The sequence below is a fragment of the Aythya ferina genome, assembly GCF_964211825.1.
Source record: "Aythya ferina genome assembly, chromosome: 4".
In the NCBI taxonomy this organism is placed as follows: Eukaryota; Metazoa; Chordata; class Aves; order Anseriformes; family Anatidae; genus Aythya; species Aythya ferina.
The window spans coordinates 326,627-345,521 of record NC_140300.1 but is presented as its reverse complement, the minus strand read 5'-3'; the positions used below and the strand labels follow the sequence as shown (position 1 = coordinate 345,521).

Below are 18,895 nucleotides of genomic sequence, written 5' to 3'. Positions count from 1 at the left end.
GGTCCCTCTGCCACCCAGCCTCCTACTCGCCCCATGACCAAGGGGCAGCCAGCTTTGGCGAGCACAGAGGAAAAGTACTCAGTGACCCGTTTGCTCCCTTCATGCCTCCCTCCCAGCTCCTTCCAGGCAAGCCAGCCAGCCAGGCGTCCCCCTTTGGCACTCCTGTGTGTCCTGGCAGGGACCCCCAGGCACACCAAGGAGCCATTGCCACAGGGGAGCCCTGGAGCTGCGGGAAGCCTGGCTGAGCTCATTCCCGTAGTGTGGTGTGAGGGAGGCCAAAGGTTGGTGAGCAGTTGGAGAGGCAGCCACGAAGTCACTGCTTTGCCTGGGTTCTACTGCACTGTCTGTAAGCAGAGTCTGTGCAAGGCGGACACAGGGGTGTTGGAGGGAAATGCCGGTATCCCAATAACATCCCCAGGAGACAAACCATGGTGAGAGATCAGCAAATGCTTTATTACTGAGGACAGCACTTCCCTCAGCCCCTGGGCAGCAGAGATTAGGGTTGTCTCACTGTGCCCCATGCCAGCTCCATCCATACAACAAGCAGCTCCTGGGTGCCAAGAGCCAGCCCTGGCACCAGCTGTCCAAACTGCGGCCACAATGGGGATGGAGAGAGCTGGGCAGCTCCATCGGGACGGGGACACTGTCCCAGTGCCAACACGCCATGCCCCAAGACCACTACCCCAAATACTGCCCTTGCACGACCTGCCAGGCCGGGTGCGTTGATTCCCTGGCACAGGTGGAGGGTGCTCAGCAAGCAGAAGTGAAGGGCCTGGATGGCCAAATCTCCTGAAGCAGCAGAAATGCCTCTCTCTTGCCAAGTACTCCCACAGCCTGGTGCCCTGTGCACATCCCAGTGGCACCCTGCTTACCCCTAGGCCACATCCCCCATGTATTTGCCCTGCCAAAGGTGCCCCTCTGCTTCTGATCCCTTGAGACACGCTGCCAATTCCCGTCCTGTGGTGCTGTCTCCCTGTGCCCATGCCCAATGCTCACTCAGAGGAGGCGTCCCAGGAGCCGAGCACCAGGGGAGCTGGGCCAGGGCACAGGCAGGGCGACGAAACCCAGCTTGCTGTAGAAGCTCAGCTGCTGCTGGTCAGCGGCACTGACCTGGCAAAACACTCCCCGTGAGCCTGTGAGGGAGAGAAGAGCTCAGGCCCCCAGCTCTGGGAGCCTCAGCCCAGGGCTAAGGGCAGCAGCTGAGCCCCCTCCAGTGCTGCCCATGGCAGCGGGTGACCATGCAAGGCCCTGTGACACGTCCACATGTCCCTGGCGCAAAGGGAGGTCATGGTGCCAGGGAGCTGGGGTCAGACTGCAGGAACGGGAGCCCCAGAGATGGCTGCCCCCAGCTCCGGGGTGGGCAGGGGGTCATGATGGGGTTGCACTGTGTGGATGGAGTAGTCCCAGACCCGCCAACATGGAGCTCACCATTGGCTCTGAGCGCACTCAGCAGGCAGACAGCCAGGCTGCGGCTGGCCCCCACGTCCAGCACCCGAGGGGCCGTGCCCAGCTGCACCAGGGAGGGGAAGCGCCGCAGCACGGGCAGGGGCACGGCCGGTGGCTCTGCGTGGAAGAAGAGCAGTGCTTCCTCCAGGGCATCCTGCAGGTGACAAGCACAGGTGAAGGAGCCCTCCCTCCTCCCTCCCCACTTCCCACCACTGCGGACGCTCCCCTCACCTGTCCCAGGGCTGGGCCGCCCACACCCAGCTCCCGGGGGTACTTGTGCCGCATGGCCGGCAGCCAGCTGCTGGCTCGCTCTCGCAGGAAACCTTCAGCACAGAGCGCTCCGGCTGCGTAGCCACACGGGCCGCCCTCGTCCTCCAGCACGAACGTGTACTCAGGGCTCAGGTGCAGGAAGCTGCCCAGCAGCCTGCCAGCCAGAGGCACTGATGAGCTGAGGCCGAGCCCAGCTCAGTGAGAGCTTGGAGCAGCCGTCCACCCTCTGCCCCTGCAGCACCCAGCGCCCCCGCCCTGTGCTGTTGAGACCCCCACAGATGACTTCAGCTGAGGGAGCCACTGCAGCCCTCTTAGGGACCAGCTGGGCAACAGGTCTGTCCCCACAGCAGCTTCCATGACCCAGCTGGAAGTGCCCTCCCTTGCCCCATCCCATACTGCGAGGCCACCACAGCCACAGTGCGGAGCTGCTCCCTGCAGGGGTGGGAGGAGAGGGCCCTGGCTGGCCAAGGCCACATCGCCCAGGCTTGGCATGCATCCAGAGGGAGCCCCAGAGGGACCAGGTCTCACCTGTCACCCAGAAGGTCTGGGTGGGCCACGAGGACCTCTGCAACGCTGGGGTCACAGTCCAGACCCTCCCGGCACATTCGGTAAAGCTCTCCCTGGAAGAGCCCAAACCACCTCAGCCTTGGCCCTGCCCCACTGCTGCCCCTCGGCTCCTGCCACTCCACCAGAGCATGACGCACCAACAGGTGCCCACGTTGCCCCCAGAGAAGGACCGCAACCAGAGCCATAGCCTCCAGTGCTGCTGGCCAGGGGAAGGCGGGTACTGCAGCCTGCCCAGGGTGCTAGTGCAGAGCAATGTGCACAGCCGTTGTGTACCATGTCCTGCTAGCCCCTGAGGCTTGCTGCCACAGCACAGCACGCTTTAAAATGAGCCATTGGCATTCCAGTCAGGCACCCCAGAGCAGCAGCTGCTGAGAAAATGCTGATCAGCCCCAGTTCAGAGCATGCTCAAAGCAGCCAGAACAGTAGCAAAATTAATACCGAAATTCAAGTCTCTATCGAGCATGTGCAAAGTGGGACCTCTCAAAAAAATCCTGTCTTGGTCAAATTTGAGCTTTCTGCTGTTCACAGGATCAGCAAAAAGAACATCCTGGTAAAAATACTGCTTCTCAAAGGGAAGGCTGCCTGATCACTGAACAAGATCAAAGCAAGTCAGTTCTGAGCTGCCTTCCCAGAACTGGCTTAAGTGCTCAGAAGAGTTTTTCTCACAGTTTCACTGGAAACAGACGTTCAAATGTAATCTGACAACAGGCAACTGAAAACAAACTCTTGCAATGGGAATCGCTGGTGGCCATAGTCTGGTATTATAATCTGCTCTCACATTCTTGCAACTCCACCTCTGTTAGCCATGCAGGTGTGCATTACAGGGTACTGTGTTTAGCAGGGATGCACGAGTCCATGGTGGTGGATCTGCAGCGCCAGCATTTCCTTTAGCCGGGAGGGGCAGCAGAGCAGACAGAGCAGGGTGATTGCTGCAGGCTGTGTGGCATTTGATGAAGGGGGCTCCACCATGGGGACTGCCACCACTGCTAGACACAGCATGGAGTGACCTGCCCCAGGCTTGCCTGACCCTTGGGGTCCCTTCCCACTGCCATCATCCTGTGCTGTAAGCTCAGCCCTGGGGGCAGCAGCCAACATGCATGTTTCTTGTCAGCACTTTTTTGGCAAAGGCCATGCAGGGTGAGCTACAGGGTGAGCAGCACAGGTGGTGTGTTCAGGCCATGAGTCTCACCTTGTCCTGAGGCAGCAGCGGGCGCAGGAGATACAGCTGGCGAGATGGAAAGAGCGGAGGTGGGTGATAAAAGAGGTCACAGCTGTTCCCCACGGGAAGCAGGGCCTGGAGGAAGTACAGTCCATCATGGAGCAGCTTGTCCTGGCTCCAAACCTGCCTTGGGGTGGCAGGACAAGGGTTCTTCTGTGACCCCCCAAGCCTAGGAGCAGCAGCCACGGTGCAGAGGCCTGAGCAGCATCATTTCCCCGAGCCTGCAGCCACCCGACAGCATGGCAGGAGCAGCAGTTGGAATCCTGGCTTCCCAAGGGTTCCTCCAGTCCCCAGCAGCCAGGGGTGCGATCTCACCTGCAGCTCTCCAAAGAGGCCCCCGCGGCGTGCCCAGGGCTCAGCATCTTCCCTGGGGAAGAGTGGGGCAGTGATGCTCTGGCACCCTGGAGGCAACAGGAGACAGACACACACGAGGTGAAAAATAACCAGCTGGGACCAGCCTCCCCTGCACAGCAGCATCATGATCTGTGCTTGTCACAGCTCAGGATCTGCCCCACATGCATGCAGCCCAGGTATTGGAGCTCTCCCTGGACTTGTGCAGCCCAACACTGGTGGCAGCAAGCCCCCTGCAACACGGCTTGAAGTGGGGGCATGGGAAGATGACTGATCTGGCCTCCATGAAAGGTATAAGGAAAAACCACAGCTCCTGGCATGACCGAGAAGCTGCAGCCTGGAACAGAGCCCAGTGTGCTGCTTTGCTGCTCAGCCAGCAGTGCCAGCGGGAGCTTGCAGGGCAGCTGGGCACAGGCACCCTTGCACCATGCGCAGCTGCTTCTCCACAGAAGTGGCTCAAGGTACATGACCACATTCCACACCAAACTTGGAGCCCCTTTCAGGCTGTCATCTGGTAACAGCTCTTGGTTTATAAAAACTCACAAGGTCATGGAAATCTAAACCAGAGGAATGGGGGCTCGCAAAGTGGTGCACAGGCATTCAAAATCCAGCCTCATTTCTGTCACCCAGGACACTACTGCTCCCAGTAGCCCAGAGAATCATAGACTGAATCACAGAATTGTTTGGGTTGGAAGGGATTTAGAGATCATTTAGTTCTGATCCCCCTGCCATGGGCAGGGACACCTCCCACCAGAACAGGTTGCTCAAAGTCCCATCCAGCCTGGCCTTGAACACTTGCAGGGATGGGGCATCCACAGTTTCTCTGGGCAATCTGCTCCACTGCCTCACCACACTCATAGCAAAGAATTTCTTCCATGTACCCCTTTTACCAGAAAGGTCCTGGGATTAAAAAGGCCAAGAAGCCATGCCCCAGAAACAGGCATTCCCTTTAAACCACAAGACAGTGAAGTGCTGCTCTGATGAGTGCCACCTCCCTGACGTGTGACACTGCCCCCCTTCAGGCTGCTTCACTTCAGTTCCCCCTCCGCTATCCAGCCCCCTGGCCCCTCCCGGCCAGGTTAGGAGTCATTTGCAGGGAGGATGCTCCTGAGGTGACAGCTCCTTGCAGAACACTAAGCTAGGTGTCTTGCTGCGACACACTTCTCAGAAGCACGGGAACTTGGATGAGCTCCGTGAGCCCAGTGATCCATGCTCACTAGCGTGGGTGTTCCCAACGCGGCCAGAGAGCCAGAGCTCAGCCACCTGTGCTGGTGGGGCAGCTGTGCAGCTCTGGGACACTGCTGGGTGCCTGGGGGCAGAGCTGGAGGGCCTGGATGTTGTGGGGCAATGCCCTCACTGCCTTGCAGAGGTTCTTTCAGTCCCTGCTTGGGTCCTAGAGCAGAGCGTTTGCCCCCAGCTAGCTGGAGGAGCAGAGCCCAGCAAGACCGCACACAACTGGAACCCTCAGCCCTGCTGTCCTTTCCCAGCAGCCGTCCCCATCCTGCCTTGGTATGCCAGGGTGTGCAGGGGTGCAGCCTTCCTGCAGCCATGCCAGCTCCACTGGTAGGAGAAGGACAGCCCCATGGCAAGTGCTAGCTGTGGGGCCTGAGGTTACAGAGGGCATCAGCCTTCGTGGATGGGCGATAGCAGTGCCATACTTACAGCCGAAGCAGCTTCTCCAGGTGCCCTTGGGGTCAGGGTCACAGAGGAGGTGGCCGTCTGCAAAGGAGACGTGGTGGTGAGTGCAGGCACAGGCAGTGCACGGGGATGGCATCAAGGGGAGATGCGTTCCCAGCAGAGATTCTGGCAGCCTGGTCAGACTCCAGGACCCCAGCCTGCTGGGAGTGTTCCCAGACACCTCCACTTCTTTAGGGGAAAGGACAGAGGAAGTTTCAGGTGCCATGGTGCCCAGGGACCCTGTGCTCCATTGTCCCTTAGGAAGCAGGGCTGGATTTGGCCAGGATGTGGATACACGACTACAGTGGTAGAGCCTGGCTCTCAGGGTGGCCTCATCCACATACCCAACCAGAGGATGAAGGCACTGGCAGCCAGCAGCATGTTGCGGATGTCCCAGAGGTAGGGGTGAAGGTCATAGAGCAGTGCTTGCCCTGCGCTGCAGACGAAGCGGCTGTGCAGGCGGCACGTCTGGGCGCAGAGCAGCTGGAAGGACTGTGCTCGGCCACGCCACTGGGTGCCCTGCAGACAGACCGGGTGTCAGAACAGCCACAATGGGCACCCTCCTGCAGCAGTGCCCAGGCTAGCCTTACCTCACAAGAATTGGGTGCTGTGGCTGGGACCCCCACGCTGGGACTGTTGGCCCGGAGCCACTGAAGGTGCTCCAGGAGTTGCTGTGCCTGTGGCCCATGATGGTAGGGCAAGTAGAAGAGCTCCACCAGCATTCGCACCTCTTCCATGGTCAGTGGGTCATTTGAGTTGGACCTAGCCTCCTTTAGAAACCTGGGTGTCATGCAGCCAGACCTGACCTCCTCTGGGGCCAGCAGTGCCATGTGGATGGACGTGGCCTCCTCTGGGGTCAGTGGTGCAGTGGGGCCAGGGCTGGCACTGGTCCCATCAGTGAGCAATGCCATGGGGTCAGGGCTAGCATCAACCCCATCGGTGAGCGGTGCTGTGGGGAGAGGGCTGGCACCAGCCCCATCGGTGAGCGGTGCTGTGGGGACAGGGCTGGCACCAGCCCCATCGGTGAGCGGTGCTGTGGGGACAGGACTGGCACCAGCCCCATCGGTGAGCGGTGCTGTGGGGACAGGGCTGGCACCAGCCCCATCGGTGAGCGGTGCTGTGGGGACAGGACTGGCACCAGCCCCATCGGTGAGTGGTGCTGTGGGGACAGGGCTGGCACCAGCCTCAACCCCTGGGAGTGTCTGGGGCACATCAGCCCCATTGCCCCCAGGCTGGGGACTGCCAGGGGGCTGGGGGAGGTTGCCATCCCCTCCCCTGGCATTGCTGGTGTCAAGGAGAAGGCTCTGGCTGTTGCCGGCCCCACTGCTGCAGCAAGTTGGGGTCTCCAGGCTGCAGAAGGTCTCACCAGTTCCAGGGGCTCCAGCAGGCTTGGCACTGCCCACTGTGCTGGGTGGAGCAGAGGAGGGCTCGCAGCTTGCTCCGCTACCTGAGGCGAGCTGGTCCCCGTCCCCTGGGGGGCTCTGCTGAGTGCAGGTGGGGGTCCTGCTCCCACTGTCCTTCTTAGGCACCAAGGTCACCTTCCTCCTTCCCTCCCCTGGTGTCCCGCCGTAGGTCTCAGGGCCACACTGGTCTGCCCCACCAGGAGCAGCGTCATGGGTCTGGGGGCCAGGCATGGCCTCCTGCCATCCTGCTGTGCCTGGCTGCAGCCCCGCTCCTCCCTCACAACCGGTGCTGGGGTGCAACAGAGCTCTTCCTCCTGGTGGGACAGAGCAAAGGCAAAGCCCCTCTGGCACCCACACCAGAACGGCTGCCCAGATGCAGGACAGCCCCAGGGCGGCTGTACCAGGAGCTCAGCTCTGTGCTGGCAGGGACCAGGAGCTGCCCAGACTGTGGGCTCTGCATCACTTGGGCCACTGTGGCTGGGGAGGCCACAGGCTTTCAAGAATCAAGCAGTGCAAAACAAGCCCTCACCATGTTTAGCCCCCTCTTCCAGAGCTGTACCATGATCTAGGCTTCCTAACCTCCTGCTGAGCCCATGGTATCATGGACAGGAATGCAGAAGCAAGGAGCAGGCTTTGCTCTCCTTCCTTGCAGCAAATGCCACATCATGATCTTTCAGGCAGCTAGGTGCCATCCAGAGCTGCTTAGGTTGCTGCTTCACCCTGTTTCCACTCCAAAGCAGTTCCTGAACCACACCCTGGGGTCAAAGACCTCATCCACACTCCCTGCAGCCAGCTTACCCAGCTGGCCCTCGTCACCTCGTCACCCTGCAGTGCTTCTCCTGGACCTCACATGCATTCCCCACCAGTCATCTCCTCCCCCAGCACCACATTGTCTTCTGTCAATGTCTGTTTTCCCAAAGTGCTCTCTTGGGAAGGCAGGCTGGTAAGGCAGCACACATCTGCTGGTAACACTCTCTTGGCTCATCCAATCCTCCATCCCATGGGCTCACTCACTTCTGCTGCAGGACAAGCCCAAAGCCCAACTAACTGTGAGGCCAAAGCTTCAAACTCTTCTGCCCCACCTGTTTGGCTTAAGTCCCCTCCTTTTCCCAGCTGTGCTCAGGCAGAGACTCCTCCAGCTGAGCCTGACAACAGGGGACCCCACTGCAGCATCCCATCCCAAGAGGCAGCTCTCCCACCCCACAGAGCTCCCAGCAGAGCTGGTCCAGAGTTTGAGGGCTGAGGGATGCTGCATGGTGCCAGCTCTTCACCTACCTGTCTCCAAGGCCTGCTGGTTTATCTCAGCCACCCAGTCAAGCAGTGCCAGCTCCAAGGCCTCTTGGGGGCTGTAGCTCCCCTCCCATGGGCCCTGGCTGTCCCCCAGGGCTGCTGCAGTCTCCGTCCCTAGTGAAACGGAGCTCATCAGCCTGGATAGCCCCACTTGTTTTACCAAGCTATCCCATGCGACTCTGAGGGAGGGCAACCCAGGAGGGACCCCATGCCCAGGACAGGGGGTGCCACCTGAGCCAGGCTGGCAAGCAGGGGAGCCTGTGGGGCCAAGGCAAAGCCAAACAGAGATGGGCAGGACCCATCCAGGCCAGGGCTGCCCTGGCACGAAACCTCATCACAGATGTGGGGCCCCACATACAGAATGGCCTGGGGCACAGGGACCTGGTACCTGCATGGTCAGGGTAGGCACAGCTCCTCAGCTCGCTCCGAAACCAGCTGCCCAGCGTGTGGATGGGGATGAAATTGGCCTGGAGCTCACAGTTTGGGTTAAGGAGCAGTCCACAGAGTCGAGACATGAGGCCAGGGGCACGTCCCGTGTAGGGGCCCAAGAAGACACGTCTGCAGTCGTAGTCATTGGCGAACAAATTGTCCCAGATGATGGGACGGCGCCCCAGGACGCCCTCCACCTCCTCCAGCAGCATGGCTGAGAGTTCCTGTGACACCACCTTTGGGCCTGGAGCATCAGGGCACAGACTCAGATGGGACACATGGGTGGCACAGTCCCTCGCACACAGCACATCCGGGGCGCGCATGCACCTGGGCACCGACTGCAGACCGAGGACAAGCCGCATGCATGCCCACAGAGCTGGGAAGGGTGCTCACCAGTCCAGATGACCCCAATCCCTGGGAGCAGCTCCCGTCCAAGGGTCAGCAGGTAGCAGGACTGGCCAGGGCTTGGAGAGCAGAGTGAGCTGCAGTACTCTGGGCAGAGAGCAGAGCATCCCCTGAGGGAAGAGACTGGGGCAGAGAGGCTGCCCAGGCGCAGTGGGCAGGGGCAGGGGAGAGGCACCGGGCAGGGAAAGCAGCATTGGCCCCTCTGCAGCCGGTTCCTGTCCTATCCTGAAGCTTCCAGGGCTGCCCCAAGGCATGGTGGAGGCTACAGGCCATCGGGGCAGTCAGCTTGCAGGAGGCAGATATGCTGTGCATGTCTGGTAGCTGCAGCCACAGGGCAGCTGCATGGCCTGGGCATGAGGGCTTGCCAGGCACCCGGTCCTGGGGAGGGGCAGCTGGGGGCTGTGCAGCTGCAGGCAGTACCTGTGGGGCAGAAGAGGAAGATGGAGGGCTGTCCCAGCTCCTGGTATGCCTCGTTGGCCACAGAGGCTTGGGCCTCTGCCAGGGAGGTGAAGACATTTCTGTCGGCTCGGCACATGCAGGGGTCGATGTCATCAAAGAGCAGCGCGAAGGCACGGCACCCCATGGCAGCCACCTGTGGGCACAGCAAGGGCGCTAGGACGCCTGGGCAGCAGCAGGAGGATGCAGCAAGCCCTGGTCGAGCCCCTCACTCCTTGCAGGGACAGCGGCAGTCAGGAGCAGCCTGACAAACAATGCCTGCACCCATGCTGCCACATCCAGCGGATGCAGCGCACCACACACAGCCACTCCACGCAGGCTGCCCCTCCACCATAGCCCTCCTCGCCAAACCCTGGCACAGCCCTGCTTGTTGCGGGCCAGGAGCCCTCTGAAACCAGGGCAGGCATTGTGGCGGCCCAGACCCCCTACTGTGCCACATCTACACCACTGGCCATTCCCCTCTCACACCGTGGTGCTGCGGGGACAGCCTGAGAGGTGGATGGGCAGCTGCTGTCTGGCTGTGCCGTGCCACAGGGAGGAGTGGTCGCCCCGCAGAGCACAGCAGCTGTGCTAGGGTCTTCGCCCTTCCCAGGCAGCGGGGCCTCAGCACCAGCCTGCAGGAGCCCCCTGGTGCTGCCCACAGGCTCAGGCTCGGCTGGTCCCTCTCCTGCAGCTCCTGCAGCACTGCCTGCTGAAGCTTGCCTGGGAGCCATGGGATGAAGGAATGGCCCACGGTACCTGCCTGAGTTTTTGCTGCAGCAGGAGCCGATCCCCAGCACTTGAAAACACCATGTCCTGGCCAGCAGAAATGGCGAAGATGAACTCCACGCCATGCATTTGGGCAGCTTCTATGAGAGACCGCATCCGGGCTGGGGACAAAGCAGAGGAGGGCTGTGAGCGCTGGGAGACAAGGCACAAGTGGAGGGGGAATGACTGCTGCCCAATAGAAAGAGCCACGAACACCCAGAGTCAGAAAAGAACACTGAAGAGAAGGGCCATGGGGAGATGGTGTCCAGAGTGCTGGAACACAGAGGACCCTCCACAAGGGTCTGCAGGCCCTGGCACACTGGAGCATATTGCCAAAGACCTGCACAGGGAGCTCCATGGGCGGTGTAGGGTCCAAGGGGACACCTTGTGATGGGCAGGGTCTGGGGGCTCCCTGTGCTGGGCAGGCTTCTGGCAGGAGGAGCAGTAGCAGCCAGCCTGCCCCTGGCTGAGATGCAGACCATGCGTCACCTGTGAGGACTGGGATGCCACAGCCCACCCATGGTGGGGCCCAGCAGAGCCGCTACCTGCCTCATGCTCTGTGTAGGGCTCTCGCCAGAGCAGCCGGTGCTTCAGCTCATCCTTGGGTGCGTACATGTAGCAGTTCAGCTCCTGGCGTTCCAGCCTGTGCAGCAAGGACAAGAGGTCACCTAAGGCTCCAGACGGACTGGAGGACTCTTTGCAAAGAGGCATCCAGGCGGGCATGCCAGCCCATGACGACAAATGCTGCTCAGCTCACAACTCCCTCTCTTTCATAGGGCTGTGCCATGCCCTGCTCTCCGGATGCTGCACTGCAAGCGGAGCTGAAGGAAAACAGGTCTGAGTAAAAACAGGGCCTGGCTGTTTCAGGAGATGGGACTACACCATCAAAAGGCCCGTTCTGGCCTCAAAACCACGAATTCTTTCCAGAATCTGCACAGCAATCCATAGGGCAGACACTTCCTTAGACAGCTCTTTTGGCACTCCTGTATGAAAGCCATCTGATTTATTCATTTATTTGTATTTATCCTCCTTAGTAGATGACGTTTTACATTTTCCCATGATGAACAGACTGTCATGTACTGCATGACACAAATGCTACATCTTGTTTCTTCCCAGAGAAGGAAAACACAGATAAACACACTGCTCGCATGTGCAAACACACGAACATTCCAACCCGCTACCAGACTAGGTAGATTTGCTAGATCATTAGATCTGCTCATTCTTAATATATTCTAAAACAACATCTCTTGTTTTCCTTTGTCTCAGTGACACATTTTCCCAGATTTTCTAAGTAACATTTTTCTGCGTCTGCATCTCTGGTTCCCCTACTATAGTCTTTGCACTTGTGACTGCTTACACCACCACCAGCACTCTCTTACTGTTGTCAGAATGCTTCCCACGCTGTGCACAGCACTGGTGCTGTCACCAGCACACTGCAACCAGCACACAGCCCCTGCTGCTCCTGGCTCACTGGCCCAGCCATCAATAGCACTCTGCTCATGCTGTCACCAGCATGCTGCCCACACTGTCGTGAACACGCTGTCCACATTGTCTCTAGCACCCTGTCACCAGCATCCTGCCCACACTGTGACCAGCATCCTGCCCACACTGTCACCGGCACCCTGCCCACAACATCCCGTGTGCTGCCATCATTAGGGCACTGCTCACAGAGACGGGCGTGCTGCCTGGGCTGTGACCATCGCACCACGGGTGCACAGGTCCGTCGGTGCAGCTCATTGCGCCAAGGGCCGGTGCACGGAGCAGGTGCCAGGAGAGGGCTTTTTCTCTCCTGCAGGGATCAGCTCCGTGATTCTCATAACCAGCTGGTGACGGATCCTCCCCACATCCTTCCACACCGTGAGCACTGGGACCCAGCAACGCCCCCCCCGAGCTCGCACCCTCCCCGCAGCACCCCCAGCGCCAGCCTTCCCACGGCCGCTTCCCCAGCCCGGCCCAAGCCCCCGGCGGGACGCCTGTGGCTGCAGCGGGCTGCGGAGCCCCAGCACCACCTGCCGGGCACAGGGCAGCACAGCCCGCCGCTGTCAGGCCGGGGCAGGGCAGGGGCCTTTTCCCTTTCCCCAGCCCTGGGAGCAGCACGGGAGGGGGGCTGGCATGCACTGCCGAGTTCCACCTCATCAACCTGTTACGTGTCAGTGCGTCCAGAGAGCAAAATTTGGGGTACTTGCCATCGAAAGAGCAGTCTCCTCTGTTCCATAGACCATGGTCTCCCATAGAAACCTGTAAAAAGGAAAAGCAAAAACCAAAATACAGTTGCCAGTATCTTCCTTAAAACAGTCTCTCTATGCACTGTCCCTAAGAAGCTGCTCTTAAACTGCAAGAGCCAGTGGTTTGTTCAGCTCAGGATGATTCAGGTGCCTGTTTGCCTGCTATGATCTTGGGGGGAATTGGTATTCAAGCCAGCAGGTATAATAATATCTATGCTGCCATCCTTCCCAGAAAGAAGCAGCTGGGAAAAAATGCACAAGATAATAATTATCCTGAGAGGGGAAATTTATGTGGTAAAAGCCAAGCCTAGAGGAGACTGCTGAGGCCTGGCACTTGAGCATTTGGGGTGCACCAAAGCACAGAGCTATTGTACATCCACCCTAGAGTTTCCTTCTTGGGGATACTCCTATACAGAGACTGACTCTGTGCTTCTCCTGGGTCATAGAATCATAGAATGGCTCAGGTTGGAAGGGACCTTAAAGATCACACAGTTCCAATCCCCCTGCCATGGGCAAGGATGCCACCCTCTAGATCAGGTTACCCAGGATCCCGTCCAACCTGGTCTTGAACATCTCTGGGGATGAGGCATCCACAAGCTCTATGAGCAACCTGTGCCAGTGCCTCACCACCCTCTGGCTGAAGAATTTCCTCCTAACCTCTTATCTAAATCTCCCCTCCTTTAGTTTAAAATCATCTCCCCTTGTCCTGTTGTTACCTGAATGAGCAAAAAGTTGCTCTCCATCTTTTTTATAAGCCCCCTTCAAGTACTGAATAGTTGCAATAAGGTGACCCCAGAGCTTTCTCTTCTTTAGCCTGAACAGCTCCAGCCCTCTCAGCCTTTCTTCATAGTAGAGGTGCTCCAGCCCGCTGATCATCCTTGTGGCCCTCCTCTGGACCCGTTCTAACAGATCAACATCCTTCCTGTGCTGGGGCCTCAGACCTGGACGCAGCACTCCAACTGAGGCCTCACAAGGGCAAAGCAGAGGGGGACAACCACCTCCCTTGACCTGCTGGCCACTCCTCTTTTGATGCAGCTCTGGATATAGTTGCCTTGCTGGGCTGCAAGTGTGCACTGCTGGCTAATGTTGAGATTTTCGTCCCCAAGCCCTTCTCTGCAGGGCTGCTCTCAATTTCTTCTCCCAGTCTGTACCCATGTCTGAGACTACCCCGACCTTGCACTTGCACCTTGCGCTTTTACTTGTTGAACCTCATTAGGTTCACATAGGCCCAATTCTCAAGCCTGACAGGTCCCTCTGGATGGATCCTCTGTGCATCTCCCTCTCTGTGTAGTGTCAAGCTGCGTCAAGCAGAGCATCAACATTCCTGTATGGGCTATAAAGTGTTGGAAGTGTTCAAACACAGATCTCAAATTTAGCAAGAAAAGGCTCTTCAGCCACGCAGTCAAGTCAAGGAATCACAGGAATACAGAATGGTTGCAGTTGGAAGGGACTTCTGGAGGTCATCTGATCCAACCCCCTGCTCAAGCAGGGTCACTGAGAGCATGTTGCCCAGATATGAAGGCTCACAGAAAATACATTATATTTAGAACGTTGATGGTAATTAGTCATCAAAGCAGCTCCTAGCATCAGAAGGGCTCTACATCATGGGCAACTTTTACATCAGCCAAGCACTTTCTAGCAGACAAGAACAGGAGCAGAGATTGAGGGAAGTGAAAGCATTTGCTGAAATGTGCTGTGCACAAGGGCAGGTCACGACAACACCACTAGTCTGGGAAAAAGGGCCAGCTCTCAGTGACTGCCATGAGGCCAGTGCTGCCATGCAGCACCTTACTGCACCAGAATGGCTCTGCCTGGAGGGGACTCTGTGCCCGGCTCCTTTTGGCAGGAGTCTGCTCTGCAGCCCCCCTAGCATGAAACTTGGACAACGATGTGCTGGACCACACTGCAGATGGATTTTCAACCTGCTTGAACAACTACACGTCTTTTCCACCTACTTTGAGGCAATATAGATTTGCTATGCTAGCCATATCCTACTGTGCACAGGGCCAAATCTGTAGCCACTCAAGAATCCCAGCAAACATCTCATCCAAAGAAGGTATTTCTGTGAGAAACAGACTTTCTGTTCCCCAGCCTAAGGGAGCTCCTGCTTAGCTCACAGTTCAGGATATCTCAGGAGTCCCTGCACAGCATCTGCCTCCAAGAACCTCACTCACACTTTGCTGTGAAATGACACGTGCACTGTCAAGAGCAGCACTACTGAAAGCACCACCCTAGCATATTCCACCCAGAAAAAAATGGATTAAACTCTATTAGCAAAAACCTAACTGTACTTGTGGCAGTATCTCCAAAGGAAGGGGACGCAGGTGCCTTGCTTTAGAGATAGATGAGCACTGACAAATGATGCAGAGAGCCCTTTGGCTCTCTGACAGCCCAGAGCACACCAGTATCCAGCCAACACCATTACTTGCCAGCCTCTGGGCATCTGGGATAGCTCATCTTTGAGCCTGTGTTACAGCAGGATGAGTTACCTTTCCTCCCTCGCTCTCTAGAAACCTTCTCCTGGAATGGCTCTGGAATGGCAGCATCTTTGTCCTTCTCTTTCCCAGGTCAGCTTTCCTATATCGATGATTCTAGTCTGACTCATATTCTTTCTTATGATCAACTTCCCTGTTCCTGCACTTTCTATTTGATTTGTGTGTATTTGCTTGGTGTTTTTGCTTCCTCCCTGCGTGGCAAGGCAGCAGGCAGTGGGCTGCAGCGTGGTGATGTGCTGCCAGAAAAGGTGGAAATGCTTTTGACCAGCAGGTGCCAGGCCTCACACAGCTCCAGCGGTGCAGTGCTGAAGAAACAGGAGCTGAGGGGGGCAGGACAGGGGCTGAGCCATACCGAGCTGCCACACCAGAGCAGGCTCTTTGCGGGCTGGCAGGCGCAGCCCGTGCCGACACTCCGCTGCGGGCAGGGGGCAGGAGGGCACGCAGCGGGATGCCGGCCTCGTGCCCAGGGCAGAGAAAAAGCCACCGCAGAGCGCTGGCGGCAGGGCAGCGAGGCCCCGCGCCACAACGCGGTGCTGGGAGCGGGCTGTGCCGGGATGCCGGGGGGGCCCATCAGTGCTCTGCGAGTGAGCTGGGGAGCTTCGGGGGTGCTGATCCCCAACCCGTGGGCGAATCCAGTGTCGTGCAGGGGCCCGGGGCGCTGCCTCTCCCATACCCGGGGTCCCGGGCGCGGCGGGCTCGGGTGCCGGCAGCCCTCCCCGACCGCGGTGCGCCCCGGGTGTGCCGGGCCAGCCCCTGCAATGCTCGGGCGGGGCACGGGCCCCAGCCGCGGCCCCGGCAGGACCTACCTTCCACCACGCCGCAGAGGAAGCGCGGCCGCCCCGCCATGACCGGGCAGGAACGGCCCTGCTGGCGCTGGGGCGGGCGGAGGGCTGCAGGGAGGGGTGCGGGGAAGGATGGAGGGGTGCGGGCAAGGGCGGACGGAGGGATGCAGAGGCGCTCCGAGGGATGGAGGGCTGCACGGAGGGACCGCGCCGCCGCCTGCCCGCCCCCGCAGAAGCGCGCCCGCCGCAGCGCAGGGGGCGGCCCCGCGGGTGGGGCGGCGGCGGGGCCGGGCGCGGGGCGGGGACCAGGCGCAGTCCCCGGCCGGAGCCGCCCCGCCGAGAGCCGAGGGCCGCAGCCCTGCCGCGGAGGGGGTCACGGACGGGACGGGACGGGACGGGACGGGGCTGTGTCCGGCCCCGCCGGGCTGGAGTCACCGCCGCCTTGCCCGGTGGGGGCAGCGCCTGGCTTCGAGCCGCAGCCCGGTTCCGGCCGCCGCTCCTGGCACCGAGGCCCGCAGCCCGGTGCCCCGCAGCAGCCCCCGCCGCACCGTGCCGCACCGGCAGAGGTTTCTCCTCCGCGGTACCTGCGCGCTGTCGCGTGCCCCCTCCAGACCCGGAGCAGCTCCCGCATCGCATCTGCCCTTGTGTTCGCCCCTGCACCAGCACCTTCCCCGCTGGGCCCCTTGTGCCGGCCCAGGCCGAGATGCGTCTCCCACCCGTCAAGTCCGTGGAGCTCAGGACCGTTTTGTCTTGCACGTGACTCACCTGCTTGCAAACGTCAGGCTGCTATTTGCCTTTAGTCACACTGTTCTGAGCTGTTGACACATGCTTGGCTCGTGATCCTCTCCATCCCACAGGTTCTGGTTTGCAGAAGTGCTGCCACATCAGTAGTTCCCTGTCCTGCAGCTGTGCAGCCGCTGGTACCTGCCTGCATGCAGGACCTCGTGTTTGTCATCACTGAGCTTCTCTGCTCTTTTTCTGACCACTTTTCCTGCTTGTCAGACTCATTGCAAGACAGACCTCTATTCTGGAGCATGCCTGCAGCCTCTCCCAGCTATGTGGTTTTAAAACATGGGGACCACGTGCACAGCTTTGTTACCATGGTCCATGCATGTGTGAGTGATCAAGCCAGAAGAAGCACTGGTGCTCTCCTCCAGCAAGCACTGCTGAGTGCCCTCCCAGCAGCTGTTGCCACCCACACTTTCTTCCAGCCCACAAGCATGGGGTTTCACAGGAGAAGTGGGTGTCAGAGGCCTAGAAAGCCAGGATCTGTGGCAGCTCCCTCATTCCCTTGCAGGTAAATGTAGTGCTAGGAAGCTGAGTGATGGTGTCTGGGCCATCTGGTGACCAAGGAGCCCACAGGTGACAGACCAACAGCAACTAGACAGGGAAGAGATGATCAGAGTGTGCCATGGGCTGCCACGGTGTGCTCAAAACTCAGTGATGTGGCTCAGAGAAGGCTGAACACTGCAAGGAGCACCCAGAGCACTCAAAGCCTCAGCACCTCAGTAGGCATTATACTGCTCATAACCAGACTTACACATGTCAATAAAAACTGCATGCAAGGAGCAAGGCAGATGCTGCTGCTGCAGAAAAGCCAGTTCAGCTCTGCCAGGCTGGATTATTCATGCGCAGAGAGCAATTGCTGGGGATAGCTGGGCACAGGCCATGCTTGTGCTTGCTCCTTCCTCACCCTCTACACTAGCCTGTGCTGAGTTTTGTTGCTGGGACAGCCGAGTTTGAGGCTGGCCTCTGGAGAAGGCTGTTGGGGCAGACTCCAGAGCAGCCAGCCATGGCATGCATGGGCAGCACTAGGAGCAACCCAGTGCCCCTGCAGTAGCTGGGGTCATGGCATGTTAAAGGTAGAGTTGTGGCTGGTATCCCCTATTCACTGCTGTCAGAGAAGTTAAGCAGGGCTGTGCATACAGGGTGTATTAGTTCCGTGGTTTTCTTGGACTTTGAAGCTGAGCTAAGTGGCCTCTAATTCATCACTTCCTTTTTTTTTTTTTTTTTTTTTTTTTTTTTTTTCTTTCAAAGATGGTACCATGTCACTCCTTTTTCCTGTTCTCTGAAAACACATCCATCCTCTACCAGCTCTGAGTGTCACTCTCAATTATCTCAGTTTAGCTAATCTGGTCACATTTTCCCTTATCTAGCCTGAGCATGCTCCTCTGCTGCTCATGTTAACAGTGTTAATTGTGCGATCACAGCTACTCTCCTCAGCGTGGGCTGAGAGGAGGAAGACATCGAGCACTTGAGTCCTGGCACATCCTGCTGTCCCTCTGTCTCAGCAGGACAATGGGCCACATGGACAGCTCAGCATCCTCTTGCTGACACCTCCTTTTTTTGGATTTTTTTTTTTTTTTTTGTGATCCTTTGTGTTTCTTGCTAGTTACATCTCATATCACACTTTGGCTTTTCTGATTTTTTGCTGTTCTGTTTATCCCGGGCTTTTGGCCCAGTTTCTACTTTTGTGCACTTCCTTCTGAAGTTCCAGGTCATTGTCTGAACTACTAGCCCTCCCTTTCCCCCAGTGCTGGGGTGGTTTCTATCATGCCCTGTGGCTTCATTAAAGCACTGCCAGGTTTTCAGATTGCATTTTATTAGACCTAACCTCCAGTTCCCTGAATTCATCACATTGTCTCTGAAAGGCATTTTGAGGTTGCTCCCCACTCTCACACTCCCAGGTATTTCTTCTCTGCTACCTGGAGTGAGGTCTGGGGGAGCAGTCCTGGGACCCAAAGCCCTTGGGTGCCCAAGCCCCATGCTGTGCTGGGAGCCGTTTCCTTGGGGACATCAGGCTGCAGGGGAGCTGCAAGAGACTCCTCGGGGAGGGGGACAGGGTCAGTCCTGCCCCCCATGGCAGTTGTGTCCCTCGTCTTTCCCAGCTTCGTACGCAGTGAGTCCTGATGTCTGGAAGGCAGAACCAGCCCATATCGAGTGCATGCCTAGCAACATCTTCCTCTTCTGTGTTTGTTTTTATCTTGACGAGCTACACCTTCTAATTCACAGGCCAGTCCACATTTACCCTACAGGGTGTGTTATGCCCTGGATCAGCAGTTGGATTAGCATTTCAAGTGTCTACAAAGCCCTCCCCCTGCAGACGTTTGTGCCCTCTGGCACTCACACACCT

The 18,895-nt window shown here is 58.5% G+C and overlaps 1 protein-coding gene across 8 annotated transcripts; it reads right to left on the bottom strand.

Moving 5' to 3' along the window:
- Nucleotides 1-427: 427 nt before the first annotated feature.
- LOC311436551 (protein O-GlcNAcase-like) lies at nt 428-16,831 on the bottom strand. Of its 8 annotated transcripts, none has more exons than XM_084518807.1 (17): nt 16,528-16,831; nt 12,447-12,498; nt 10,806-10,903; nt 10,252-10,382; nt 9,478-9,649; nt 9,046-9,144; nt 8,612-8,896; nt 8,209-8,337; nt 6,121-7,247; nt 5,875-6,049; nt 5,516-5,572; nt 3,818-3,903; nt 3,473-3,577; nt 2,245-2,336; nt 1,678-1,870; nt 1,429-1,600; nt 428-1,133 (listed from the first exon to the last, which is right to left on the bottom strand). In XM_084518807.1, exons 2-17 carry the CDS (start codon nt 12,473-12,475, stop codon nt 997-999), a joined length of 3,087 nt encoding a protein of 1,028 aa, XP_084374933.1. In that variant the 5' UTR covers nt 12,476-12,498; nt 16,528-16,831; the 3' UTR covers nt 428-996. The 8 variants fall into 8 exon arrangements, with proteins under 8 accessions (XP_084374933.1, XP_084374932.1, XP_084374934.1 ...); XM_084518806.1 differs by lacking the exon at nt 16,528-16,831 and adding an exon at nt 15,787-15,992; XM_084518808.1 differs by lacking the exon at nt 16,528-16,831 and adding an exon at nt 14,975-15,204.
- Nucleotides 16,832-18,895: the final 2,064 nt, after the last annotated feature.